This window comes from Fusarium falciforme, chromosome 12, assembly GCF_026873545.1.
Source record: "Fusarium falciforme chromosome 12, complete sequence".
Lineage (NCBI taxonomy): Eukaryota > Fungi > Ascomycota > Sordariomycetes > Hypocreales > Nectriaceae > Fusarium > Fusarium falciforme.
The window spans coordinates 810,698-837,611 of NC_070555.1; the positions used below are offsets into that span (position 1 = coordinate 810,698).

Here is a 26,914-nt window from a genome sequence, read left to right on the forward strand (position 1 = left end):
GTCAAGACCGCGATGGTTGTTGTCCTACAGATCAACCTTGACATCGGGGCAGGGCTGTGCAATTGAAGCCAGGGCTGTGCAATTGAAGCCAGGGCTGTGCAATTGAAGCCAGGGCTGTGCAATTGAAGCCAGGGCTGTGCAATTGAAGCCAGGGCATCATTTACGGTTCGAGAAATTTGACGAAGCGAAGCTCCCGAAAGCTCAACTCTCTGACGACAGTATTCCTCCTTGGCAGGCTCTTAGAGGGAAACATGCAGAGCTCAGAGAGGAGCAGATCTGAAGGTTTGCGTATCGACAGAGGGTGAAGGCATGGCCACGAGTCCGCTTCCACAATGGCAAGAAGCGCACCATTTTCCCTACGTGTATCGTCACGTCTCTCGGAGATAGGGAGCCTTATTCTCTTCTATACCGTACCCAGATCCTGCTAGCCGCCGGATGGGCTATGACTATCCATAAAAGTCAAGGGATGACGATGGACCGTGTCATGATTAACTTGTCAAAAGTGTTCGCGGAGGGCCAAGCCTATGTCGCCCTGTCGAGGGCGACTAGTCTCCGGGGACTCAAACTCGTGGGCGACTTTCAAACGTTGGCAATGGGTAGTGCCGGAAATGAGCAAGTGAGAGCCTTCTTCAGGAGACATTTTGCACAGGAGCTATCCCTGGCCCATGAAGAGTACCAACCAAGCCAACCCTTGCCCCCACGCCAATCCGTCTTGCCTCAAACCAGCCCTGATGCTACATCCGCGCTAGATCACTCAGACGATGCATCATCAGATGAGTTACCGGACATATCTTTCTTGGAGGATTTTCCCGACATCAGTTCTTTGGAAGACTGTCCAAAAGCTGGGACCCTGGAAGACGGCCCAAAGATAACATCGGTGGGACATCGTCGAGATGCTGCATCCTCCGGAGACCGCCCTGAAGTTGCAATCCCGGACGAGTACTCAGATGATGAAATTGACTGGTCATCTTTTGATTGGGCATGACTTTCAACACAGGCTGACTCGGTTTGCTTAAGCCAAGGTCATCGTGTACACGAGCTGGTACGAAGTGCTTCGAGAAGCATGCATTTCTGGTTATGATCCTCCAACGATTTTACTTCTGGTACAACACTAATAGCAATTTTTCGATGTCTCAATGGGCAGCTTTGTTACATTGTCCTCGACTGTGATTCTGACATGCCCATGTCACTTACAATCGACGTCTGATACCATGGCAAGTTGGTTGGGCAATTTTATCCCTTGTGTTGGCGATGTCCATGTCCCAATCCATGATCGAGATTTCGCCGCTCCCTCTCAATGCAGGCATTGATGAATGTACAAGGGAGCACCCTCAGCCTCTCGCCCTTCTCTGCCAGAACCTCTTCCGCCTTGATTATGTAACTATCCCGGAAGTCAGACCAGAGCTGCTTGCCCAGGTCATCATCCATCAGTGGTAACGGGTAGTACGGGTCGTTTTCAAAAAACGCCGTCACGAGTTGCTCGATCAGGGCCTCGGGTTGTTCCCATCCGATTCTCTCCTCCCATCGGGTGCACAGGTTAAAGTCGAGCACCCAGATCCGAGTAGTCTTTCTCCTGCCTTCAGTTACGGCCCAAGAGGACTCTAGAATGGTCTGGGGAGAAGGAGTTTTCGGCGATTGTGAACTAATGCTGGCCTCGCTGCCCAGAACAAACTCGGCATCGTATCCATCCACGTTGGCGGCCCAGTGGATAATTGCCAGTGCTTCTCCAATCGCCGAGGCATATGATGAAACGGGTAGGTCAAGGTTCATCATTTGATCAAGGCACAGATTAAAGTTTCTGAGAGAAAAGCTCACCTGTCGAGGCTGGTGAGGCGAGCGCCGTCGGCCAAGGTAGATCCGAGCCAGACAATCGCGGTTCAAGGGGCTCTCCAGCGCGGCTTGTTGCATGCTTTGAGGGCAATACCTCTCGATCAATATTTCTCGTACAACTCCAGCTAATGGCAAGATATGTTCTGAAGTGAGTGCCGAAGATGGAAAGGGGAAATCATCGTGCTGCTCCATGAACAGCCCCTTGTTTCCCTGCCACCACCGGTTGTCCTTTGATATGTGGCTGAATACCCGTGGAACTCGGCACTGGGGGGCATTATTCTGTTTCGAGAACGCAGAATAGACAGCTTTATGGGCTTCATGATCGACCCAGAGGGCGCCCTGAAAGCCCGGTCTAGCTACTTTAACAACCATCTCTCGGCCAGGCCATTCAAAAACGAGGCCGCATTGTCCGAATCCGATCTTGCGAAAACCAATAGTCTTTTTCGGGATCTCCTTGGCGATGTTCGAATCTCTACTGCTAACGATCGTGTCCAACGAAAGAAGTCGAGTAGCCAATTCCACCGGTGAGAGCCCTTTGTCTTGCCCAATGTGCTCTTCCAGATGTGTATTTCTGTGTCGGTCGAGAAGTTCAGATAGCTTCTCTGTGGCTAACGCATCGGCGGAGGAGGGTTGAGGTGGGAGCTCATCGAGGCTCTCATCGTGTGGGATATCCATTGTGATTATGGAGAGAAAGAGAGGGCTGGGAGGAATATCCCAAGTTGAGATCTCTTAGGATCAAAACAAAGCGAATATCCGTTGGGGGTATAATGAAGCATTTTATACTGCATGAGATTCTGCGTCTAGGCAGCTAATTTAGCTTCCAGTCAGCATGATGAGGAATCATTTTGGGGGCAGTGCAACATCAATGCAACCGATGGTTGCCTGTCTGCACGGCTGTTTGGCCTAACTAGTTGAATGTCAGACTTGATGATACTCCTCTACTAGGTAGTGAAGGCCTCCAGGATGTAACTGGAATTTGGAACTGCTCTACACCTCCCAGCTAGAGAATATCTGTTACTCCTCAGCACCCAAGCCTTTGCACTTGCGAATAAAAACAATCGCGTTTATTTTTGGTATTCTGTGTTGGTTTCTGTCACAGACTTTCCTCTGTGTCTTCGTTGCTATCATTAGAGTAACCAATGCCCTTCAGATAGTTTGGAGCGAGACTCTCATCACTGATCTATATGGGCCATTCACACAAGACACTGCACTAGATGTTTCAATCTATTATCGTGTTGAATAATGTGCATTCGAAATAATTCAAGTCATTCATTCGTGTTCAATCCCAACCTCCTTCACAGCACCTCCGCCTAGTCCTGTTACATTCCATCAGCCAGCATAGCATCAATCATTTGGACATGTCGGTTCGCGTTGGTCTCGCTCCACTCGTTGTCGTAGTTGAGACCATATGGCCAAAAGTGGCCGCCGCCACAGTTGATGCGAGCATTTGGGCCGTCGAAAGATTGAAGGAGACGGGTTGCAGAAGGCCAGTTGTTGGCTGCGCACTTTTGGTCAAAGGCAGCCGTCTGTCCAACACCCAAGGTGTGAGCAATTTCATGCATTGCCGTCCGCTCAGTCATGTAAGCCCGGTTTGAACCGAAGCGGAGATCTCCGTTGTAGCTTGCTTCGGCAGTGGGAACGCCGGGGGCGTAGTAGACGCGGATGGTCTTGCTGGCGTCAGTGAAGCGCCCATATCGTGCCACGGCGCGACGCATGGCCTCCTCAATCCGCCCGTATGCATCAGCTTGGTCTGATGTTGGGTTGGAGGCCTTTTGCAATGACCAGCTCAAAGCTGCTGAGGCGGTCGAGGCGTAAGCCAAAGCGACAGTCAGGATAGAGAAACGCATGTTCTTTGCTTGTCGAATATCAGGACTTCGATAGGTTGAGATGTCAATGCTGGTGACACTGGAAAGGCTAGTGATGAAGTATGAGAATGGATGCCAAAGTCTGAAGGCTGATCTAATAGCTGAGGTCTAACTGTATTCTGCGTCTACTGATAAACTTGTTTCACTCTGGCGTCGTTCCTACTTATATCATGTTTGCAGACCCCTGCAACTGCATTGCCGGCCTTCGATCTTATCCCTTTCAATTTCTTCGTTTCATCCGCTCGTGTGGAATAACCACCGTCATAGCTCCGATTGGCCTTTGCGGGACTACCTGTGTCAGGTTGATGCGATCCCTGCCTCTTCTTGCTGATGCAACCCTGTTACGGCCACGGGTCTTCCGTTGATGCTACACAATTCCGCATGTCTACAATCGCGCCAGTAGCGGTCATTGCCATCACTCCATCGGCAATGATGGCGGTCACCAATGAATATCCATTTGGGGCCTATACAAGGAGTACCCTGACCTGTTCTCTTAGAAGGTCATTAACTAACCATCTAAGCTCTTACTCAGTACTCACTGATAATCATGGGCATGGAATATATCGCACGTCTTGATGATAGACGGGTATCACGGTCAACAGTCTTCCGAATAGTCATACTTATTCTCTCCTGTGCCATTGAAACCACACTGACGGTCTATAGCGATCGCCCAGAATAGACTTCGGACTAATTAATACCTAACTGGGATCAATGCTTGGCACAAAACTCTCCATTGGTGGAAGATCCTGGTTCTCGGTGAAACACATTCAGATGGGCAGTTCTCCCGACAGCGGAGAAATAACTTTAAGACTATAGACGGCCATATCGAGCCACTTCTGGCAAGATTTTCAAGACCCTATCGACGGATCCCTGAAGCCTTTGTTTCAAAGTCGCCTGCTTAGACCACACTGGGCCGAGGCAGACTTCCGAATACTAGATAGGAAGGTGACGATGGGTTCAAGAGTATCACGAGAAAGCACAAGTAAAGGGTTCCAGAGTGGTACATTTCGGACTCGACTGCTAAATGTAGAGTTAGATACCCAGAGTAGCTTTAGTTAGTAGAGATCTACACAGCGTAACCATTCTTGATACACTCATCCCGGAGGCGCTTAGCACTCAACGCTTGCTCAACCTTGCCATCTGCACCCCACTCAACAATCCTAGACCTGTCCAGTACTTCTGTTGCCGGTTTCCACCCAGCCTCTTCCAGTCCATGTGCTGGCTCGATGGCAAACTTGAGATAGAGGTCCTGCATTCGCTTACTAACACGTCTTTGAAAGGGAGTTGATGGCCCGTCAATTTCGCATGTGCCAAACATTAGAGGCAGCTCCGCGGTGTGGTACGCCCCTAGCCAGGGTAGAGGTGAGATGTTGGTGAAGTTGCCAGCGTAAAGGTATTGGTATGTTGTTGCCCCAGCCTTTGACCGAAGCCTGACTTCTTTCAGAGTTGTGCATTGAAGGTTCAGTCCAAACCCCTGGGATATCTTGGCAAGGTCGCCAGGGAGTTTGGTCGCCGTTTTACTCCCTTCAAAGTCGTATGGGACGACTGCGGCTCCTTCGTTGGCGTTGGTGCCGATTAACATGGGAATGTGGGCTGGATACTTTGAAGGGTCCTTTCCGATTCTCTCAGTGTAATTGGCAAAAATGGTGACGTTGTCCGCAATGGTTCCGAACATTAGCCCATCATCAGCGGCACCTCCCGCACCAATATCTGCTTGCAAATATGCCTTGATCTTGGATTCGGGAACCCGGCGCATACACTCTAGTTCCTCCTGGGGTGATAAACCGCCACACCCAAGGCGGCTCGCAGCCACTGAGAACGTGCTGTGGTTGTTGGAGTCAGACAAGACGCTCTCAATGGCCACTGCATTTCCGGAGTCGGCAATGACGCCTTTGATAATGGGATCTCGAGGCCAGGCAAACAGATAGCTGTCCACCGAGTACGCTCCCGCGCTTTCTCCCCAAAAAGTGATGCGGGAGGGATCACCGCCGAACCGAGCAATGTTGTCACGCACCCACTCAACGGCGAGGCGTTGATCAAGGAAAGACAAGTTCAAATTCTTTCCGTCTTTAGCTAGGCCAGCAGCGTTGGGGAGACCAAGGAGATTGAGACGGTATTGGACTTGAACAACTATATGTCTCTGGCTGCGTTGGACCCAGTTAGGGGCGAGCTGGTAGGGAACGTTGGTGCCTCCGAAGCTATAGCCTCCACCGTGAATCCAAATTACGACAGGTAGAGAGTCGTGGTGTGTAGAAGCTGTCGATACCGTCTCCTCAACTGCCCTCTTGGGTGCAAACACAGAAAGTCGGAGGCAATCCTCAGTTGTGTTGGAGTAATCTCCTCGCTGAAATGAAGCGGCGGTGACGGGGCCATCCGTGATGGTACCTCTGAGATTTGGTGCAACATATTGGAAGCAACCAGCAGGCAACTTGGTCGCTTTGGTGACCTCTTTTCCCTCGTGCTTTTTCGCGACGGGGGGGGCGAATCGGAGAGGCCCAACGGGGCTTTCGGCGTAGGGAATGTCCAAGAATGAAGCAACTTTGGGTTGCGAATCTCTGAAGAAGGGTTCAAAGATACCAGAGCTTGTGTTTACCGCAACTGACGAAACGTGGCGTTGAGTAGATGGTGCCGCTGTGATTGGAACAGCAGCCAACAGAAGGGACAAGAGGTGAAGTGACATCATGTTGCCTGTTGGTTGATTTGTTGACCTACAACTCATCACCCATCTTTTAACTGAATCTATATACCATGAAGCCGCCCCGTTTACTCCCTTTGGCATCGTGAATTACCAAGCCGTTGTCGGCGTCTTCATCTTAACTCCGATACCTCCATGTTGAGTCTCAACTCGTCATTGGCCCGACAGCCCAATAACGTCCAAAAATAAGCGTTAGATGAAGAAAATGGTAAGCATGGGTCTTTTATTTCGCAGGCTGAGTAATTGGGCCCGTAATTACGCGCTGGCTGGGCGTCCTCAGTCGACGGAAAACCACAGTTTTCCAAACTCCGCGAGCCAACTCCCCGACCACCTTTTCAATTAAGCGACCTCTTACTCCTTCTCCTTATCATCTACGGGAACTCTTGGTTCTAGAAAAGCTAGTACTAGGGGACAGTAGAAAACTTCAGCCTTGAGTTGTCATCACCGGCCATTTCATAAAGGTAAAACACATACCCATTATCAGGCTATTTCGTAGACAACGAGGGCTATGGCATTGCTGCTAATGTGAGCTGACAAGAGCAGTAGGCTCATGGCTTTTATGGAATCAATAATTCTCTCTAATTAGTTGCTGAAGGTCATATAGATCTCGTGAAACTTCTGTCATTAAAAGAACCCCGACAGTAGGGTAGTTCGCTAATGCCTTGGCAAACGAATGTGATATTTCCCACCACGATGGGCAGACATCAACTTATTGAAGAAAGGGAAAATGTTTTCGGTTAACAGATTGGAAATGACAAGAGAAGTAGAGTAGAGGACAATGATATTAAGTAGGCAGGCAACGGGGAACATGATCGAACGCACAACTCTTGAGGGCGTAAATCGTAGACAGCGGCATGTCCAGGTTATGCTTGCATAAATACTGCACGGACAGCGGACTAATATTGATCCATTTACTTCTGCTTGTGAGTGGTGTCATATCCTTGCAAAGGGTGAGCATTGCGAGTTCTTAATATAGCATGATACAGGGATCATCGTTTGTACACGAGCCTTTATAACCTCATTCTTACACCCACACTTCGCTGCCTAGAATGAATTGTCAGATTAATTTCCTGCCATCTTCAGTTCAGAGAGTTACCCATCCTTCATAATTCATTATCCACTTTCCACCATGAAAGCGAAACTCGGCGGCTGGCTTCAATCCAGGCTCGACGTTGTTCGAGGCAGGGGTAAAATTCCTCCTTATCTCCCCGAGCGACGACATTATGTTTTGACCCCCCTCGGCTTCTCACGAGAACCCCAACCAAGCCCCTCCGTTCTTCAGCAAGCTACCTCCCGAGATAAGGCATGAGATCCTCGTGTTGGCTTTTGGCGACCGCATGTTGCACATGGACTTTTCTTTCGATCACCCAATGACCCCCTTTCCATATTGGCGTACTTCGGCATGGCCGCGTTTCTTACATGAATGGGTCTTGGAAATGAGAGCCAGACTACCACAAATCAAAACGTTGGCACTGGCGGAGCAGCATATGTCATCGTTGTCGACCCGACCGCCGTAAACATTCACTGCAAACTAGAGAGGAGCCCTATGAGAGTGAGTCAGATGCCGGAGATGGCCACTGCCTTGATGGGTTTGGGCAAAATTGCGAGTCCTGGCCCGGAGAGTCACCATCAAAATGCTTGATTGGTGTTATGGGCTGGCTCTTGGCCTGTAGACAGGCGTGAGTTGTGCAAACAAATGCCCATGTTGCATTCGTATCGGAATTCTTGCTGACTGGTCTGGGTGATAGATACGCCGAGGGCATTGCGGTGCTCTATGGGACAAACACTTTCCACATCTTGACCCAGGAATTTTTGGGTCGTTTACCGCAGCTGTTGCTCCCCGCTAGGCTTGCCAGTATTTCATCACTGGAGATCGTATTGCCTCTAGAGTTGGAAGAGGAGCGGAACGAAACATATTTACCCCAGCTAGATGCTTTGGAGACTACTCTGTCCATTCCTACGTCTGCGTTTCCGAACACATTCCGTCTTTATCTCGCCTTCAAGATGAACATCGGCCATCCAGACTTTCTAGACTGTCACTCTCTACTCATTGCCTTGGACACCTTTGTCACTCAAAGCGAAAAATTGCACCACCTCAGAGTTCCTATTACGAGCACTGTGGCAGAGCATAGAATTAAGTAACCGTGGACGGACACGTGGTTACAGAAGCCCGTGAGCAAGCAGTTCTGGCCAGAAGATGGAGTTGACAGGGATGGCTATTGGGTTAAAGGGGGCAATGCCAATGGCGGGGGATGTGTGGAAGCCCTGTGTGTGTGTCCTCACCACAACGGGTTGGGCTCTTGTATTCTACGGAGTTTGGCTTCATGACAATCTTGTGTATAAAGCTGTGCTCCTGTATGAGAAGAGAAGTGACTTGAACCATATTACCAGATTGGTATGGCTATGTTTCATGGGTAAGCTTATTGATCCGAGAACCGTGTAGAATAGATCCAGCGCTATTTATCCTTCTCTTTCCTTCTCTCATCAAGTGGGTACTCCATATAGTTGTCTTCTAGGACAAGATCCCGCTCGTTCGGCGGATATCCCTTGTCTGTGACAACGGTGTCTGCTCCCTTGTCGAAAGTCAGGCAAGCAAATACGCCAACATAACTTGCAGAGAGCTTCCCATTCAGGCATGCTGTGCGAGGGCTTGAAAGTCATGGAATGCTATGTTTAATGCAGTTATTACAAAAAGTATGTATGAAGGCGATTTAGCCTTGCACTATAGACTGATGTACCTTCTTTCCTATGCTTCTATCCCCCCCAATCTGTCCCTTGTTTGACATCCAGAAGAATGCCCTGCGGTTGGAAGGCTTCATGTTGTATGAACAGGTATTGAATGAATCATTGCCAGAATGCTTAGACTTAGCAAGTGCAGCTGAACCTACCCACACCGTTGCAAAACTATGGCGTCTTGAACTTCTGCTCGATCTCTTCCTCGGAGAATCTGCGAGTATGTCTCTGCAGAAGCTTGACACGCTCATCCATGTTCAATGACATTTGGCTACCAATAGGAACCAAGCACTCCGCCAGCCGCTTATAATCCTTCATCAGTAGCCTCACGGTGACCATGAGATAATCGATATCGTGAAAGACCAGGGCTTGCTGAGAGGCGTAGATGTGCTTGGTTTTCAAGAAGGAGACCGGGTGTTCACGCCAGTGGCGCATAGGGTTGAGGTGGTGAGAGGTGTGATACCCGTCGTTGAAGCAATGTCGGTTGCTCTATAGAAAGATTAGCATGGAGATCATAAGCCGACAGGTGAAAAGAAACTCACAGCAACATCGATGAGAGTGATACTTGATCGGTAATCAGAATCTGGCTCATCTGCATCGACAAATGCATGCTGTCCCCAGTTGCCAGCCATCAGACCAAGTCGAAGAAGAAACAGGGGGATGAGGAAAACAAAGACAGTGGCTCGAGGGTTGATGCGATAGAGCGTGTATAGCGAAGTATAGGTCGAGAGTTCCCAGAACGCCGCCTTGAATGCCAATGAAGTCCTGCCCTTGCGAATGAAATAGTAGGGGAGCTCAGCCCAGATGAAGAAGAAGAATCTTCCTGTATAATGCAAGAAGTGAAGAAGGCTGTCCCTCTGGTATCGGATTGTTGAAGACAGGTCATTGGGTCCGTTGCCTTCAATGTGGTGGTGCTTGACGTGATGGTAAAAGTATGAGTTCCACGTATGGCCCATAAGAGGATCGAGGATGTATGGGAAAATGTGATCAAAAAGGGCAAGACGCCTGTGTAGGATGCCGCGCATATGGATATGCTGGTGCATCATGAGGGTGTAGGTCCCCATGTAGGAGAACTGCATGAGAAAATGCAAGACGCCATGAATCCAAGTGAAGCTGTAGAAGAGATAAACAGCGCTGGGAATGGAAGTGAAGACGTAAAGCAGAAGATGTGTTAACATGATGACATCCGTCTCCACGCGGACGAGGGAGCGCGCAATGCGGATGTAAGGACGTAGAAGAAGCTTGTCGAGAACAGGAGGCAGCTTGATCTGGTCAAAATCCAGATTGTTCATGATGGTCGGCTCAAAATGGGCATCATTGGGGTCATTCAATGCCTGAAGGTGACGCACAGCTTCTTCGTATGAGAGCTGGTTGGCTGATAGGGGGTCAATCACTTGTCAATGGCTACATGTGGGTGATGGAGGGGATCGACAGAGCGTACGCACCATGCTGGTTTGGTGATGTGCCGTCATTTGATGCCTTGGCGTCGACATCGGGAGTTGATGCATCCGGTGTCTTGCCATTGGCCTTGGCAGCACCATCTCCGCCTTCTTTCCGTGTGTGCTCCCTCAAGTCCTCAGTGAGGCTCTGCAGCACCACATGGTCCGCCTTGGTGAGCTGCCTGTCGAAAACAATGTACTTGTCCATGGCGGGCAGTGGTCTGTGAGCAGCTGACAGCGGGGTGTAGTTAGTGTAGACGTGCCAACGCTGAGCTCATGGCATCACAGTCGTATGAGAAGGGAGGGAACGAGCTTCAAGGACGAGAGCGGCTGAGAGTTTGAGCAACTCCTTGGCAGCAACGTAAAGGGTCCAAGTCGGAGAAAAAAAAATGAAATGAGCTAGCAAATTCAACCCCCTTAACCATTCTGTTTTCAGCGCTGAAGCGACTCCGCTTTGGGCGGAGCTCTAGTGGGACAAGGGTCCAACATCCCAGCTCTCTGGCATCGGTTGAGCCTATGATGGACGCTCAAGACTCACACCGCAGAATTGTTTGCCTTCTTGTCCATCCTTTGAATGCATGCAGAGAGGACTGAGGCATTTCAGCCCGTCTAGCCATAGCATAGCCGAGGCGGCACGGTACACACCGCTAAGCGACACGGAAAGCCTCGCTGTTCATGATTCGTGCGTGGGTATTGCCGAAGCGCACCTTTTTTATGCCCGCTTGTGATTCGTCTTTTTAGTCCAAGCCAAAGTCGAGTTATGCATCCTCAGATTATCGGAATGCTCCGTCTTGATCGTCCCATTAGCACAACAAGTTGCATCATCACCAGCCGTGTTTCCCCATTATCCCCAAACAGCCTTTTAACCACGTGTTCGTGTAATCACGGATCAATGGACACAACGAAGAGATTGAGGCCAGGTTGTGCATAAACGTATTCCCGAACCCGCCTCGGCTCGCTCTCGGAAATAGGTTGAGGGCGGTGAATTTGCGTAAGGCTTCTCGAGTTTTCAAGTTTCAACGCATAGATGGTTTCCATCTGCATGACTGTAGAAAGGCGACTAATTTCGTATATCAACGAGAGCTATGTTCATCAGTCACAGTTTAGGTGAAAGCATCATCACGCACATGATGAAGCCTCACTGCCGAGTACTGGTTTATTCTTTAAACCCATATCCGTGTCGTTGGGATAAATTGGATGATTGAGATGCTTGAACGACACCTCTTAAAACAGATAGCTGTTTCCAAGGGAGAGAGAACTCTAGCCAAAAGGCCTTAGCTGCTTTGAAATTCCACTTCCATTAATCCAAGCTCATTCGATACTGCACGAACGAGGTCTGGGCCAACGTGTCGTATAGGCTGCGGGCTCTGGTATTATCATGCTTCGTGAGCCATTGCAGGCGCAAGCAACCCATCTTCTTGGCAATCTCAGCGACGGCCTCAATGAGCTTGCGTCCTTGGCCCTGGCCACGAACGGATGGATCAACAAACAGATCTGGTTCGAGATTAGTATTAGAGTCATCACTCTCTAATAACTAGAGTAGCTAGGACGTGGGTATTGTAACGTATAACTCATATCCTTGAACCTCAGATTGGAGTTGGACAAGCTTACCATTAAGCATCAAGATTTGTTTCTCGCTCCACGGCGTTTGCTCGGGGAAGAAATGGGCAATGCCCACTATCGATTCTTTCCCATCAAGAGTCCTCCTTAAGACCAGGGCTTGGAGATCATTCTCCTTGTTAAGGATGCGATCAAAGGTTCGTTTGTATTGCTCTTCCTCAATGGTAGCCTGGTAAAAGTCGATATACGCCCGAAACATGGCAGACCATTCGTCAAAGTCGGCACTAGTTGGCTCATTGATCTGGTATTGGGCGCTTGAAGCCATTGCTGGCGGAGATGTAATTGCCAGGGCGAGGTTGGTAGGGAGAGAAGTTGAACTGACTAACGATAGAACGCATTCCAGACCCCATACGAAAATACGAGGATGAGTCAGTCGTCCTGTTGGAAAGTGACTACGTGTTCCAGTCCGGTCTAACTTGACTCGTGGCTAATGTGGCCCATTTTTGTCTCCACGGCAGCCAATTGTCGACCTCAAGCAACTGGGTGAGGCAAATTGGATGATGAAATTGCGAGAGAACAATGAGATGTCCCTATGACTGAAGGATAGAGAGGGTTCTTCCTTGAAGCACCGCGAAGCGTTGGGGTTGATATGGTCTTTCGATACGTTACATGTCGTTCGTTGCCTATTTGCCGAACATGCGTTTGTCCATGAGAATGAAGATGAAACACGACAAAATTTCATATTTCTCAGTTAAATTCCATAGAAGCAAGACACCTTGCATCTTTCTTCGGTTGTATTTGGTGCATTCCTACAAACACCTATTTGTGAGGGAATCTCGAGTGTACTTCTGACAGCAATTATGAGTCATAACCATCTCGTCAGTGAGTGTACACAGTGCTCGCATAGAAAAAAGCCAAAGGTGTTTTGTTTTTCGAGGATGGATTGAAGGCAAATAGGAAGCCAAATGGGTGACACTGACAATTGGGCTGGGCATACTACAATGCATCGACATTTATCCACGGGGAGGCTGCAAATTACTGAAACAACCATTTCAAAGTATCTGTACGTTCCATATATTCCTTAAAATGTCTCGCGAAAATATCTACTTCTTACACGTGCCGAAATTCCTATCATATGTCGATTCCGTCAAGCCTCACTTCGATGGGTTAAAACCTCCTGATGCATGAAACCATCTTAACCACTCATGTACGCGTTTCAATAGAACTGCTTTCTTTCTAACTGTTCTATGATCATGATTACATCCCTTAAAGATCCTATGAAGATGACACGATTTGGAAAATAATTGAGATAATGTAGGCAGCGAGTTGCCAGAACCCTCACCTTGAGGAACACCCCAGCCAACGTGGCGGTAGAGAATTCATTGCTGCAAGACCACTACGGATGATGGATATAGCAAAGAATAATATTCACCACGTGTCAGTATAGCATCAGCATGATCTTGCTAGTTAATGCTCACCCAAGCGAGTCTTCTACTGCAGTCAGCTAGAAGACTACAGAAAAGGCCACTATGTTAGCATTGGGATATGATACTATGATGCGTTGACAATGTGTTCTTTATTATAATTGAAGCCCGGCCTTGATGGGATAACTGAGCCAGAAGACCATTCACCCAAGGATTCCGTCCAAGATCCCACACCGGAACCTCTCCTAACCTCACAGGCGAGTTTACAACTCTTCCAAGATCTTCAGACTACCCTGTACGCCTCAAATTCATTGGCTATCATAATCAATAAGTTCCCTTCCCCGGATTTCTTGACTGACCCTGCAGCCAAGGCCTGCTAGTCCTACACCCTCTGGGCTTAAGCTCCCAGAACCACACTCATAGAACGTGGTTCTTTGAAGTCCGGTGCAATTATTAGCGTTTCTTCTATTCTATATCAAGTTCGTATCATGTTTTACATGGCTTTCAACGATCCTAGCGACTCCTGTCTGAGCATCGATGTATTGCCAATTCCACTCCCTTCGGCAGCGTTATTGGGACATCACCCATGTCAATAGAGATTCTGTAAACGGTATTTCGATATCTGAATTGCCAAATCGCCTATCGTCCGGTCACAGCAAGTACGACAGACATCGGATGAACAGAAATGGACGACTCCGGATCTGTCAGCAAACACCACGAAACACTCTGCAAACAATGACACGACAGTGCCAAGACGCGGGGTAGCTGCAACCGAACAAGAGGGGTCGATAAAACAATTCAACCTTGATCAGGAAAAATAGCCTAACTTGTCCTATCAAAGACTCATGGATCTGGGAGAGGTTGCACCTCCACCCCCACTTTCGATGCTCTCTGGAATCTCTGGCTAACCTCACCAGCATTATCAGTATGGAGAGGGGTGTGGGGTCAACGGAAACCCTCGGCTCTCACGGATCAGCTTGCCTAGTGTGAAGATAACGATGCCTCACTCGAAGCGGCTCTTACGCTAAGGCAGGTTATCGCAGGAGGGGTATCAGGCCGAATCTGGCAGATAGGATATCACAACCTTTGAGTATAACAAAGAGCAATTCAGAAGATAGTCCTATTCCCGCGGTTTCAGTGCAAACTTCAGCTATCAATCAGCTTCTGTTTTGCAAGTCAGATCTCTTGTCAACCCCCTGCCACAACACCAGAACCCAACCGCAAGGATCATCACCATGTGGAAGTTTCTCGGTCTCTCCTCCGACAAAGTCTCCAAGACAGCCCCAGTTCGTGGGCTTCCGGCTTCTTGGTATCGATCTCCAGAAATCTACCAGCTGGAACGTCGCGCCATCTTCTCCAAGAAATGGATCCTCCTCACCCACATGCTGAGGTTCAAGGAGGACGGCGACTACCTCTCTTTCACCTACGCCGAGTTTCCATTTTTCCTCATTCGAGACCGGGACGGCAATATCAACGGCTTTCACAACGCTTGCCGACACCGTGCCTATCCCATTGTGCAGAATGAATCAGGGAAGGCTAGAATTCTGAGCTGCAAGTACCACGGTTGGTCTTACGGGTTCAAAGGGAATCTTGCAAAGGCACCAAGGTTCGATACCGTACCTGACTTCGACAAGAGCCAACACGGCCTGTTGCCCATCAATGTACATGTCGACAAAACAGGCTTCATCTGGGTCAACTTGCAAGCCGGAACACCAGAGGAGCCCTGGGAGAAGCAGTTCCCTGGGGTTGATGAGAGCGCCAGGATGACCAGCTACGACTTTGACGGTGGCTACAGCTTTGATCATGTGTGGGAGATGGATCTTGATTCGAACTGGAAAGGAGTCATGGAGAACTACAACGGTATGGATAGCGAAGAACCACATCAAGAAATATGGAATACTAACAATGGTTTAGAGTGTTATCACTGCCCGACAAGTCATCCTCTGATTGCTGGAGTTTCGGACCTCACCAAATACAAGGTTGAGCCTAATGGCAGCTGTTTGGAGCATACCATCATTAATAAGAAGGAAGACGATGGGACGGATGAGTTCAAACGCTCTATCACCTTCTTCTTCCCGTCAACCTCAGTGACAGTCACGTATGTTTCCACGCACGTGGTATTGGGGTAGCAACACTAATGCGAGAAACAGCATCAACTTCTTCTACATCCAACGCATGATCCCCATCAGCGAGACCAAGACAAAGATCGAGAATGAAGTGTATCGTCACCATTCAGCAAACGATGAGGAGTTTGCCTCCATCATGGCATTCTACAAGCAGGTCCTTACCGAAGACAAGGACCTGTGCAATGGAACACAGAGAAATCTGAACGCTGGTGTCTTTCTCAACGGCGAGTTGCATCCTGAAAAGGAAAAGGTAGACATCCACATTTGGAGTTCCCAAAACATTTTTTGACTTGACATCAGGGCCCGATTTACTTCCAAAACACGGTCAGAGAAGAGGTCATGGAACACAGGAGAAAGGAAGTGGCACAAAACGGGCAGCAAATATGGCCTGCGATGCCCAAGGTCGTTGGAGACATGATGACAAGCAAGCTTCAGGAGGAAGAGATGTTGTGTTCAGAACTGGAAAGAGAAAGCTGTGCGGCGAGGTCAGAACTGGCATGGTAATGGAGAGAAGAGGCTACCAGTGAATGAGAAAATGTACGTTAGACTGTATGGGAAAACAAGCTAGATTTGAGACAAACTCGATGTTCACAAGGCTTTACTCTTAGCGTGTTTTGGGAGACTGACGGGTGCAATGAGGCTATATAAGTACTAAGAAGAAACCAACAGGAAAGAAGAAGAGGGGACATCCCTCGAAAGACACGGGTTTCCCTCATTAGATTGCATGTATGAAGTGGTACGGAGAGCTTGGCTCCTTAGAGACTTCCAAAGATCCTTTCGCTCATCGACCATTACCTTTCACGTTAGACAGTCTCATGTTCTAGTCTTTGTTCACGCCATAAACATCAAAAGTCCATACATCAGTTCTCGTTAGATTCATCTACTTGTCGTCATGAAGCGTTCCTCATCAAAAGCCGTCCCCAAGCGGATCATCATATTGATTGATCAACCGTTGAGGTACCAATCCACGTAACACCTTGACACCAGTCTGCACGATCTCCCACCTCACCTTTGTCAATATCTCGGCCATCGACCACACTAGACCGTTTGTCTGCCTTCTTTGACTGATCCCTGATGTACTGTCTCGCTGACCCATCTCTGCCATGCTGGTCACGAGTGCCTCCATCTCACCCCGAGGATCCCACACCATCTCGTCGGTCTCGTCGCTGCTCTCATCGGCCATTTCATCACCAGGCGCGATGCTCCGTCCGCGAAGAGGGCCCGCGTGATGAAACGCCCAGCATGTCAAGGTGGCCAGATATAAACACCAAGGGACGTGGAAGAGACTCATGGCGTCTGAGCCAGTGAGGATCTTTGTGCCGTCGCGCAACATGCGTCCTGCGTGCCATGCGGCAGTGTTGGCTGAATTCCTGCCCCAGGTCGTTGGTTGTTCAAGGTTTTGCTTTACTAGTGCATCCTTTGCGGCTTGCGTCTGCCCTGAATCCTGAGGTGGTTCTCGCTTCGCCGCAGATGCCCACTGCTTGACATTCCTGGCTGATCGGCGATAGTCCTTCTGTTGCACTGGCCGCCCGAGGATGTTTCGAGCTCCTGCGTAGATCTGCACATCAAGGAACTCCATGTTCAACAGTGCTTGTGCCGAGTGATAGAGGGTGTTGTAAGCAGTTGCAAACGCTATGTGCTCACTGCGTTGTGACTCGTCCTCAGAAGACCGTGGCAAACGACCGATAACAGCCAAGGTGTAGGCATCAAAGTCGGATTTCCAAGTCTCGTAAGCACCTCCAATGATCTTTCGCCAATGTCCTCCTGGGTTGTCGCCTGATACAACTCCAAGGGCTGTTTGGTCACGCCTTTGCATATCCCAGGCGATGGACATGAGTCCGTGGAAGAGGAGTACGCGGGATAGGCCACTCAGCCCCTGCGGCCGTGGCACAGTAGGGGTCATATATGACTTCAAGGCTGGTAAGAAGAATTGACCTTGGTTTGACTGAGAGGATCGCCAAGCGGCAGCCCAAGCCATGGCATCTCCAGCCTCCCACATTCGCTGGCTACAAGGTAGCTCAACCCGGAGTTCAAATGCAGACATGCAAAGACTCTGGCAGAATAGCACAGCGTGTTGGGTATCCCACATGAAGCAAAGCAAAGCAAGGCTAACAACAGAGTCAGCTGAAACGGTTGTTCAAGTGGAGTAGCAATGCTTACCGTTTCTTTTGTTCAGCAATCGACCATCGCCTCCAGGCGTCTCGCAGTGTTTGATCATGATCAACAACATCGGAGGGAGGGCCGGTTGGCCGTACAAACTGGCAGTCAGATCGTCGAATGAGGTTGATGAGGAGTCCATGGAACAAGTGGCTCATATCATGCTGTTTCTGGCCCGCTCGTGACTTGCCAAAACACTCAACCAACAGAATGGTCTGTAGGGTCCAGAGTTCCGGGCGAGGAGAGAAGCCCGCATGAGCGAAGATGCTTGGTCGCATGACATCGTGAATACGGACAGCCAACTGATGAGCGTCCTTGTTCGAATACGTTGCCCCAAGTAATAGGATTGATAGTAGATAGAGAGGCTCCGCGGTATTGGCGTCAAAAGTAGGCAAATGGATCAATGGGTATGCGGTGTTGAATCGAGTAAAGTAAAGGTCTAGATAGTTCTGGAGAGATTTGACTGATAGAAGTGGTTCATTCGACAGAGGATGGTGGGATTCTGGGAGGCAAGGGTTGGTTGCTTCGATGATCTGCAAGAGCCGCTTTCGAACTGTTTCGTTAATCTGCGGTAGGACGGGCCTCCTTGACAAGAGAGAGAATGGCCTGTCGATGTCGTTGGGAGTTGACTGGTCTCCACCATCAACAGGGCCGACCAGCGCTGTGCTAGTCCTCCTTCCTCTCCTAACAGGTTTCTTGGCTGTCCTTGGGACAAGGTCTGAGGATGCCGAGTGGGTGGACTGGTTGGTTGACGGCAAGGGGAGTTGCTGCATATTGTTGAGGTCTTCAGAAGCCGGTTGTGAGTCTCGTCGTTCGGGCCAAAGCTGAGAGCTATCCATGGACTCGGGTGATATGGTGAAAAGAGCTTCTTGGAAGCTGGGTGCTTGTTCGAGTTGAGATGGCTTGTCGGGGAGGTTAATGAGCGATGTTTGGGTTCCTTTCATGTCAAATAGCCAGTTGTAGTCTAAAGCCGTAGTGTACGGCATATTAAACGAGCTGGCTGTGTCTGGCTGAAAGATTTGGTCGTAATCCAGTTGTGCAACATCGAGCATAGCCCCAGAGAGTAGGCTTGGGTCAAGGTTGGGATCTATAGCATCATCCCAAGACTCGCTTAGCCGGCCGTTGTGGTCACCTTGCTCGGCCAGTGTGGATGCCTGGAAACTATAGTCGAGCTGTGACACAGATTGGAGACCCAGAGGCTCACAATTCTGTACCTCCAAACCAAGATCCCCAGGTTGTGGCCAGTCTGGGTGTTCTGGGTTGTCTCCGTGATGGTCACTGTCCTGACCCCAGTACTCTATCGCTGATTGCTGTTGATCTTGTTGCTCTCCACTTGACTCTGGAGGCTCAGACTCGGGTGATGGGATTTGTTGTGTTTCTGGACGAAAGCAGGGTCTCTTTTCGACAACGGAACCGTCAGGGGCTTTCCATGAACGCTTGCGAGTATCGAGAACTCCGCAACCAGGACCGCCGGCTTCAATATCCTTCTGGACGTGACGGTCCATATGACGCTCTAAAGTCATGATGAGCAATTCCGCGGCGAGGAACATTGGGTGTCGCTTGTGAGCCCTGAAGCTCTACTACTTACTCAACAGATCTGGACGCTTGAAGTGAGCACGACACTTGGGACATGCAGAACCTCCAGGTAGGTGATTCAGAGCATGCCTCTGTAAATGCTCAGCGCGTGTAAAGCGCTTGGTACAACCAGGATGCTCACACACAAAGGACTTGTCGGTGGAGGGCTGTCGACCCCTAGTAGGGATTACAGGGCCGCCCGGGCCTGCACTTTCAGAAGCCATCCTGCCACTACCAAGGTTGTCTTCAGTACAAGTCAATGCTCCATCCATGCCGCGCATTGGCTGTAGAGTGGGCTCAAAATGGAGAGTAAAAGCATACACAGCACAAGAGAATGGGAACAAAAGTGGGAGAGGGCACTCCTAATCTGCGATTTTGCTCGTCAGGCAGGAGCACGAAGGGTTATCGGTGGTGGGTACCGATGTGGAGCTGAAGGCGGGGGAAAGCGGGGTAAAAACGGGGCGGGTTGATCCCGAAGCAGGCCGGGAACCCGGAAATGGTGTCCCGCGGCCAATAGGGAAGGAGGGACGTATCTTTGGCTGCGAGGCGTTATCTGCGTGTACTTCGTACCCCCTACGCTGCCATGGCATGACTGTGCCAAGGGCATTTCCAATCAGGTCTCTTCTGCTATCTAAACTCGGTCATCTTTGCCTCCCCCACTCTTGCTCTCGCTCGCTTCGAGCAGGGTGGGAGTAAGCTTCGGGCTTCGGGCGCTCGGCCAAAGCTCTGCATGACCATGCGGTGGTTCAAGGCTAGTAACCATAACATTCGGAGCTGGAGGCATTGGTTGGGTTATCCAGTCCTTCGAGACTCTCTGACTCGTTATTATGAGGATATATCTTTGGTGACGGTAAACCACAGTGTCGACTTGGATGAACATTGAGTTGAGCATCGATGAACAGAACAACACACAAGAACACAATGCCTCACTATACTGTTCAAGAAATTATGCAGCGCGATGCTTCAAGCAAGCTACACGTAGGTTTAGACCCTCTTTCGCAAAAACGACAACGCCTTGCTCAGTGTCGCTAATAACACTCTAGGTTGTCATAGTCGGTGCAGGCCTTGGTGGACTTGGAGCAGCTATCGCTGTCCGCCTGGCTGGTCATGATGTTACAGTCTTGGAAGCTGCCCCGTCGATCGGCGAAGTCGGTGCCGGCATCCAGGTTCTTCCCAATGCCAGTCGGGTTCTTTTCTCATGGGGACTTGAGGATCGTCTCCTGAAGTTCGCAACCCGACCAAGCAAGTGCAACTTTATCGGATGGAAGGGAAACCACCTCTCTGAGATGGACTACCATGGATACGCAGCAGCCACAGGCAACTATCCTTTCCTAGATTTTCACCGAGCTACCCTACACGGTTGCCTTCTCGACCGTTCCAAGGAGTTGGGAGTTAAGATCCTCACCGGCGCCTCGGTTGAGAAGTACGCCATTACCGATGATGACACAACAGCAACTGTCCACCTAGCGGACGGCCGCACCATAGTATCTGACCTTGTGGTTGGAGCCGATGGTATCAACTCGAAACTACGAGAGCAGTTCCTCGGCAAGACAGACCCGCCTCAACTCACCGGTGATCTGGCATACCGGCTTCTTCTTTCGACTGCCGAGATGCTCAAAGACCCAGACCTACGTCCTTTCGTGGAAAACCCCCAGGTCAACTACTGGGTTGGGCCCGATAAGCACGCAGTCAACTACGTCTTGAAGGGCGGCGAGCTGTTCAACATGGTCTTGCTTGTCCCAGATGACATTCCGCTTGAGCAAGGAAACACACTACATGGGACTATGGATGAGATGCGAGCGCACTTTGCTGACTGGGATCCTCGCATCGGCAAGATGCTTTCTCTCTGCGACTCTGTTGGTTCCATCCTCAAGTGGCGTCTATGTATCCGTCCCGGCCTTGACCCAACTTGGTCTGATCCTTCTGGAGCATTCACCATGCTTGGAGACGCCGTTCATGCGACGCTTCCATACTTAGCTAGCGGGGCAGGAATGGCACTCGAGGATGGCGGAGTTCTGGGTTTGTGTCTCGCCCGGCTCACAGACAAGTCACCAGAATCCAAGAGAAAGGTCCTCGATGTGTACGAGGCCTGTCGGCGGGAGCGAACAGAGAAGGTCGTCCAGCGAGGCACATACAACCAGTGGATCTACCATCTCTCTGATGGGCCAGAGCAGCAGGAGCGTGATGAGCGCTTCAAGCAATTTGGAGACTTTGACCACGCCTGGCTGAGTGGAGAGGATCCTGTGCTGCCCAAGTCAGAGGAGACAGGCGAGGACCCCTTCCCCTGGAGGTACAACGGTGTTGGAAGGTGGCTTCTGACATACGATATGTGGAAGGATGTTGAAGCCAAGTTCTCCAAGGTGGAAGGTTCATCTTCAGGTGTAGAGTCAGTTCGGGCCAGCCTATAGATTACATAAATAGAATCCCTCATAAATACCCGATCTAGACCCAATTGTAGTATACTGAATGGTGATTAATGCCTATAGCACTGATTCCAAGGAGTCTTTCTCCGCCTATTTGTGTGCAATTGTGGACAGAGTGATTGTAAAATTGTAGACTGACGTCAATGCCAACCCAATCGTTATACCATCTCACACAGCAAGTTGTGCCGGATAACTTACAGCAAGGGTGATAACAGTGCCATGGCGGGGAGACCATCACGAAGTGCCAGTCTTCCAATTAGTGTTATTGATCGCTTTCTAGTCAATTTTATTTCGACTCCTATCCAGTTTGACGCAAACGAGCATGGGTCAATCGAACAGAGGTCTCGCCATATACCTGTGTATAATACAACGTCTCAGGGCTTCTAACACTCGTGTGATCACTTGTTACTACTTGAGAAACAAAAAAAAAAAAAACTTGGAAAATGCGTAAATAGTTCTTTATATTCGACAATGAGGTCAATTCACTGCTTCTATGCCTCTATAGCTTCGTTTGCCCCTTGATCAATGGGCAAGTTCCCAACACTATGCCTTGACCTGAGCTTCGGGAGTCTCGTGAAAAAAAGGGTAATCGTTGTATCCCTTCTCAGGAGGGTCAGCTCCGTAAAAGGTAGATCGGTCATAAGAGTTGAGAGGCCATCCGTTTCGGAGTCGCTCAACCAAGTCAGGGTTGGCGATGTAGTGTCTTCCCATAGCCACAATATCGGCTTCCTTCCCCTTGAGCTTCGGGACTGCGTTATCCCGGTTGAAGTTTCCGCAGGCCAAGAACAGTATTCCCGCAGGCTGGAGAATCTCGCTGAAGATGTTGAGCGAGTTAACCCGCTTACTCTTCTCTGCCACTTCCGTCGTGGAGCCATTGGCGAGAGAGGCGAGTTTTTGCTCCTCGTTGAGCACCTCATCGAAGCGAGGCTCAATCCTATAGAATTTTTAGTCATGTTTCTCGAACATTATACCCGTACTGCTTACATATGAACGTAGGCGGGTCGCCGGGCCTTGGGCAGGTCCGCGATACGCTTGCAAAGGTAGGACCAATGCTCGTTGGGGTTGCTGTCTCTTGTATCCTGGAAGTAGTTGTACGGTGATAGACGAATACCGACCTTCTCGGCACCGATAGCGTCACAGACAGCAGTCAACACCTCCAAGACAAAGCGGCACCGGTTCTCAACAGAGCCACCATACTCATCAGTGCGCTGGTTGATGTTGTCATGCAAGAACTGCTCCAATAGATAACCATTGGCACCTAAACTGTGTGTGAGAAAGGATATTCCAAGGGAATATCGGTAGACATACCGTGAATCTCAACACCATCAAAGCCAGCGACATCCACTGCCCTCTTGGCAGCGGCGGCCCACTCGGCAGTCATCTCGTGGATCTCATCCACCGTCATGCCCCGTGGGGGATCATCCTTGCACTCAGTGCCATCGAGATACTTGCCATTCATGGGAATTTCTCCAGAAGAGATGGGTCTCTCGCCTCGCATTCCACTTGAGGAGGCTCGGCCAGTGTGCCAAAGCTGGGTAAAGATGAACCCACCCTTGGCATGGACGGCGTCGGTCACCTTGCGCCATCCCTTGAGCTGCGACTCGGTAAAGACGCCTGGGACGCCGCCATAGCCACTGGCTCTGAGGCAGATATCTGTGGCCTCAGTGATTTGCAGGCCGCCATCAGTGGCACGATCGCCGTAGTACTTGACGACTCGGGGACCAGGGACGTGGACGCCGGGGGACTCGGCATCACATCGCATGCGCGTGTTGGGGGCCTATATGACCCCTGTAAGTGGCTGTTCCCGTGGCACGGGTCGGTGGGTGAACACGATGAGAACGTACCTGGATGATGCGATGTTTCAGGCTCAAATGTCCCAACTTGAGGGGCGTGAACAGCACACTATCCTTGAGGGCGACGTGTGTCTGAGGGGGGGTGATGGCAACAGGCATTGTGAAGAGAGGTGGAGGAACTCGTGATATATTGATGCCCTGGAAAATGAGAAAGAAGTAACACTTTTATCAGAGCTTGTCAAAAGTCGCTACAGCCAACGGTAGAAATACTAGTTGTTGAGGAAGATGAGACATCTTCTCCCAGGACATTGTTTTGCGGCGCTACACGTATCCCACTGTCTGCGCTAACTCTCAGCAACAGTGGATTTCACCGCCGTTGATCTTGGATCTTCCCGACCCCTTTCTCCCACTCTTGATGGCCCTGAAAGTGGAGGCCGAGGGGCGTCAGCCAAGATTACAGGGGGGATCGAGAGTGGGGGAAGGGGTCCTGGATACGAGATGAGATAAGCAGGGGAGTCTAACTTAAAACTAGGCTAAAAACGGTGCGTTTGACGAAGTGCTCTAGGGTGGTGATGTCTTCTCTGGTCCTGAGCCCTGGACAAACCTCACTCAATCTCAATGGTGATGCATTACAAAGCATGGAGGCGTTGATTTGTAAATAGTATTATCCTAAGATCCAAAATACGTACAACCGTTAGGTTTAGGAAGATTCCCTGAAGACTATTGTTGAACGATGCTTCACTTACAATGGCCCGAGAAACGTATTGTCTCACAAACTAGCCAGCAATCAAGAGCTCCTTTGATGATGTTTCAGGCATCCGAAAGCAGTGGCATCAGGAAATTTAGACTAAAGCGGCAAAAATGCATCACAAGGCCATTTTGAAAAAAAATCTCCGTGAACTAAGATTTATTCCGCTATACGTTGCTATAGAGGAGTCCTCCCATCCCAACACCCCATCCGTCCAAGCACTCTTTGAACATCACGATCTTGCTTAAATGGAAGCATGACCATGGGTCTCATACGGAAGCGCAATGCAGAAGAGTCCGACCACAATCCAAAGAGCCGCACTGGCGTAGATGGGAACGACAGTGTAACCACCATAGGTCGAGACGAACGAGGCCGCAAGACCACCCAGTCGGAGCAGTGTGGCAGCAATACCCGTTCCAGTGCCTCGGACAGGTCCTGGGAAGGACTCTGGAGTAAAAGCAAACATGATGGCGTATTCTGTCGACCGTATGTTAGAGATGACCATAAGATGGGGTGATAGAGCAACTTACCAAAATTTCCGAGAATAGCAGTGGCACATTGGAAGCCGATATCAGCAGCCTGGGTACCAACAGAGGTGTAGGCAAACAGGAAAGCGCCTGTAAGAACAGAAGAGATGGCCATCATCCATCGACGACCGAATCGAGTCTCGACAAGGAATCCAGCAGCGATCGGACCAACGATGCCGACGGACGACACGATGCAGTAGACCATGTACGTGTAGTTGAAGGAGGTGTTGGCAGAGTAACTGGCCTTTGTCTCGAGGTACGATGGGATGAAGGCAAAGTACAGCGGGTACGCGACACCGATGGTAAGCCAGATGAGGAACGTGACAGAGCTGTGCTGTGCCATCTTGCGTCCGGCAAAGAGAGTACGGTAGCTGTCCAGGCTGAAGTCCTTGAAGTTCTCCCTCATGATATCCATAAAAGACAGCTTCGTAGGTGCGGGAGGAGTGGCAGCTGCAGCAACCATTTCGTCAATTGTCTGCGTGACCTGAGGGGCATTCGACGCGCCTTGGATCCGGTTGTCAATCTCTTGCAAGAGATCAAGAGTCAGAGTCTCTGGCTTGCGGTTGAATCGGGCAATGTGATTGACCGCAGCAACAGCCTCTGCGTCTCTTCCCTGGGAAAGAAGATACTTGGGAGACTCAGGGATCTTGAAGATGAAGATACGGATAAGACCAAGGAAAATGGCAATGCCGCCCAGAGTAATCATGAGGTATCGCCTGTTCAACATACCGTATTAGCACACAGTCGAGCTCAGGAACCAGGTTGACTTACCATCCCATGTTGTCTTGTCTCGTGCAGTTGGTGGCATCATCGCAAGCAAAATTGGCAAGGAAAACCCATGCCAAAAGAGATACAATGACCTGCCCAAGGTTCCACCAGGCAGAGAGTGTCACGAGAAGCCATTGATGGCTCTGAGGGACGAATTCCAAGAAGACAATGCTGTCAACAGGGACATTGCCACCGGCGGCAGTACCGACGACGGCCCAGAGAGCGCAAAAGGCAGTGAAGTTTTGCGCACCAGCACTGGCACAAGCAAAGATGCCTCCGTATAGAATAGTCGAGTTGAAGGCAGGCTTACGGCCGATGACATCAGCTGCCGTGCCCCAAAAGAAAGCACCAATGATCAAGCCAACGTAGTAAGCGACAGAGCTGAAGCTCAGCCGGCTGATGTCTGTGAACTCGTTGCCGACTGGGGGACGAATGGCTGTGATGCCCTGAGACCAGAAGTTGTCGATCATCCAGCCGCAACCGTTGACGATGAAGAGGTACCATTGGAACCTGTTGAACATGAGTAAGCTTGTGATCACGAAACCTTAGATGCCAAAGATCATGTGTACCTTCCAGTGCCAATTGCACTGAGATGCTCCGCGATGAGCTCTGACTTGAGACGGTAAGACTCATTGATTGCACTTCCGTAGAATTCACGGACGGCGCTGTCTTCGACGGCATGAGTCTCACCCGGGCGGACGGAGCTGGCGGTAGAGCTATGCTCAAGCTTCGTCCCCGAGATGTCTTTGGGAGTGGATGCAGGGGCAATGGCAGACATTATGAAGGATTCTGAGGAGGTATGGGCAAGAGAGAGAAGGATGAGGGAGGTGGTAGTCAGCTCGACTTTCAGGCTTCAGGGCACTCCTTCATATATGACTGACTCGGTCTGGCTGTGATCAGTGCTGAGGCCTTGCTATCTTCTCTCAACAAGGGACCGTAGCTACGTACAGCTGCGAAGAGTCTGGCCCTGGCTGAAGACGTAAGGTTCACATCCATGTGCCCCTATCCCAGACAGCCTCTAGCGGTGTCGTTTATCACAGCCGGGGCCTTGGGAGCTGACTGATAGCATGACAAGGGTAGAATGGAACGAACTCGAGGCAGTATCTTATCGTCCGGCTACTCCTAGCCTTGTCTCTTATCGGAATGCCTCGATATCATTCGCCTTTACGAGAAATCTCACCCCACCCCCACTTTCAACAAAGCATGATGCTGCGGTTATCTGCGTAGCAAAATCCGGGGAAGCCCAGGCTA

At 50.1% G+C, this 26,914-nt stretch overlaps 10 protein-coding genes across 10 annotated transcripts; 2 read left to right on the forward strand and 8 right to left on the reverse strand.

Annotated features, from left to right (window-relative positions):
• Positions 1-1,233: 1,233 nt before the first annotated feature.
• Positions 1,234-2,505, reverse strand: NCS54_01402600 (DUF3669 domain-containing protein; the record flags this gene model as incomplete). Its single annotated transcript, XM_053159190.1, has 1 exon — positions 1,234-2,505. One exon carries the CDS (start codon positions 2,503-2,505, stop codon positions 1,234-1,236), a length of 1,272 nt encoding a protein of 423 aa, XP_053015165.1.
• Positions 2,506-3,149: 644 nt separating this feature from the next.
• Positions 3,150-3,677, reverse strand: NCS54_01402700 (Hypothetical protein; the record flags this gene model as incomplete). Its single annotated transcript, XM_053159191.1, has 1 exon — positions 3,150-3,677. One exon carries the CDS (start codon positions 3,675-3,677, stop codon positions 3,150-3,152), a length of 528 nt encoding a protein of 175 aa, XP_053015166.1.
• Positions 3,678-4,761: 1,084 nt separating this feature from the next.
• Positions 4,762-6,378, reverse strand: NCS54_01402800 (Carboxylic ester hydrolase; the record flags this gene model as incomplete). Its single annotated transcript, XM_053159192.1, has 1 exon — positions 4,762-6,378. One exon carries the CDS (start codon positions 6,376-6,378, stop codon positions 4,762-4,764), a length of 1,617 nt encoding a protein of 538 aa, XP_053015167.1.
• A 2,916-nt stretch (positions 6,379-9,294) lies between these two features.
• On the reverse strand, positions 9,295-10,770 carry NCS54_01402900 (FA-desaturase domain-containing protein; the record flags this gene model as incomplete). The annotated part of the gene is made up of 3 exons (XM_053159193.1): positions 9,295-9,612; positions 9,666-10,498; positions 10,569-10,770. The coding sequence occupies 3 exons, from the start codon at positions 10,768-10,770 to the stop codon at positions 9,295-9,297; spliced, it is 1,353 nt and encodes a 450-aa protein (XP_053015168.1).
• A 1,092-nt stretch (positions 10,771-11,862) lies between these two features.
• On the reverse strand, positions 11,863-12,447 carry NCS54_01403000 (N-acetyltransferase domain-containing protein; the record flags this gene model as incomplete). Its single annotated transcript, XM_053159194.1, has 2 exons — positions 11,863-12,056; positions 12,174-12,447. The coding sequence occupies 2 exons, from the start codon at positions 12,445-12,447 to the stop codon at positions 11,863-11,865; spliced, it is 468 nt and encodes a 155-aa protein (XP_053015169.1).
• Positions 12,448-14,781: 2,334 nt separating this feature from the next.
• On the forward strand, positions 14,782-16,176 carry NCS54_01403100 (oxygenase subunit alpha; the record flags this gene model as incomplete). Its single annotated transcript, XM_053159195.1, has 4 exons — positions 14,782-15,406; positions 15,461-15,644; positions 15,697-15,922; positions 15,973-16,176. The coding sequence occupies 4 exons, from the start codon at positions 14,782-14,784 to the stop codon at positions 16,174-16,176; spliced, it is 1,239 nt and encodes a 412-aa protein (XP_053015170.1).
• Positions 16,177-16,579: 403 nt separating this feature from the next.
• NCS54_01403200 (C2H2-type domain-containing protein) lies at positions 16,580-19,685 on the reverse strand (the record flags this gene model as incomplete). Its single annotated transcript, XM_053159196.1, has 3 exons — positions 16,580-17,780; positions 17,833-19,342; positions 19,418-19,685. The coding sequence occupies 3 exons, from the start codon at positions 19,683-19,685 to the stop codon at positions 16,580-16,582; spliced, it is 2,979 nt and encodes a 992-aa protein (XP_053015171.1).
• A 613-nt stretch (positions 19,686-20,298) lies between these two features.
• Positions 20,299-21,812, forward strand: NCS54_01403300 (FAD-binding-3 domain-containing protein; the record flags this gene model as incomplete). The annotated part of the gene is made up of 2 exons (XM_053159197.1): positions 20,299-20,382; positions 20,448-21,812. The coding sequence occupies 2 exons, from the start codon at positions 20,299-20,301 to the stop codon at positions 21,810-21,812; spliced, it is 1,449 nt and encodes a 482-aa protein (XP_053015172.1).
• A 558-nt stretch (positions 21,813-22,370) lies between these two features.
• On the reverse strand, positions 22,371-23,779 carry NCS54_01403400 (Oxidored-FMN domain-containing protein; the record flags this gene model as incomplete). The annotated part of the gene is made up of 4 exons (XM_053159198.1): positions 22,371-22,761; positions 22,812-23,085; positions 23,136-23,604; positions 23,672-23,779. The coding sequence occupies 4 exons, from the start codon at positions 23,777-23,779 to the stop codon at positions 22,371-22,373; spliced, it is 1,242 nt and encodes a 413-aa protein (XP_053015173.1).
• An 833-nt stretch (positions 23,780-24,612) lies between these two features.
• Positions 24,613-26,441, reverse strand: NCS54_01403500 (MFS domain-containing protein; the record flags this gene model as incomplete). The annotated part of the gene is made up of 4 exons (XM_053159199.1): positions 24,613-24,845; positions 24,899-25,611; positions 25,667-26,173; positions 26,233-26,441. 4 exons carry the CDS (start codon positions 26,439-26,441, stop codon positions 24,613-24,615), a joined length of 1,662 nt encoding a protein of 553 aa, XP_053015174.1.
• Between the last annotated feature and the right edge of the window lie 473 nt (positions 26,442-26,914).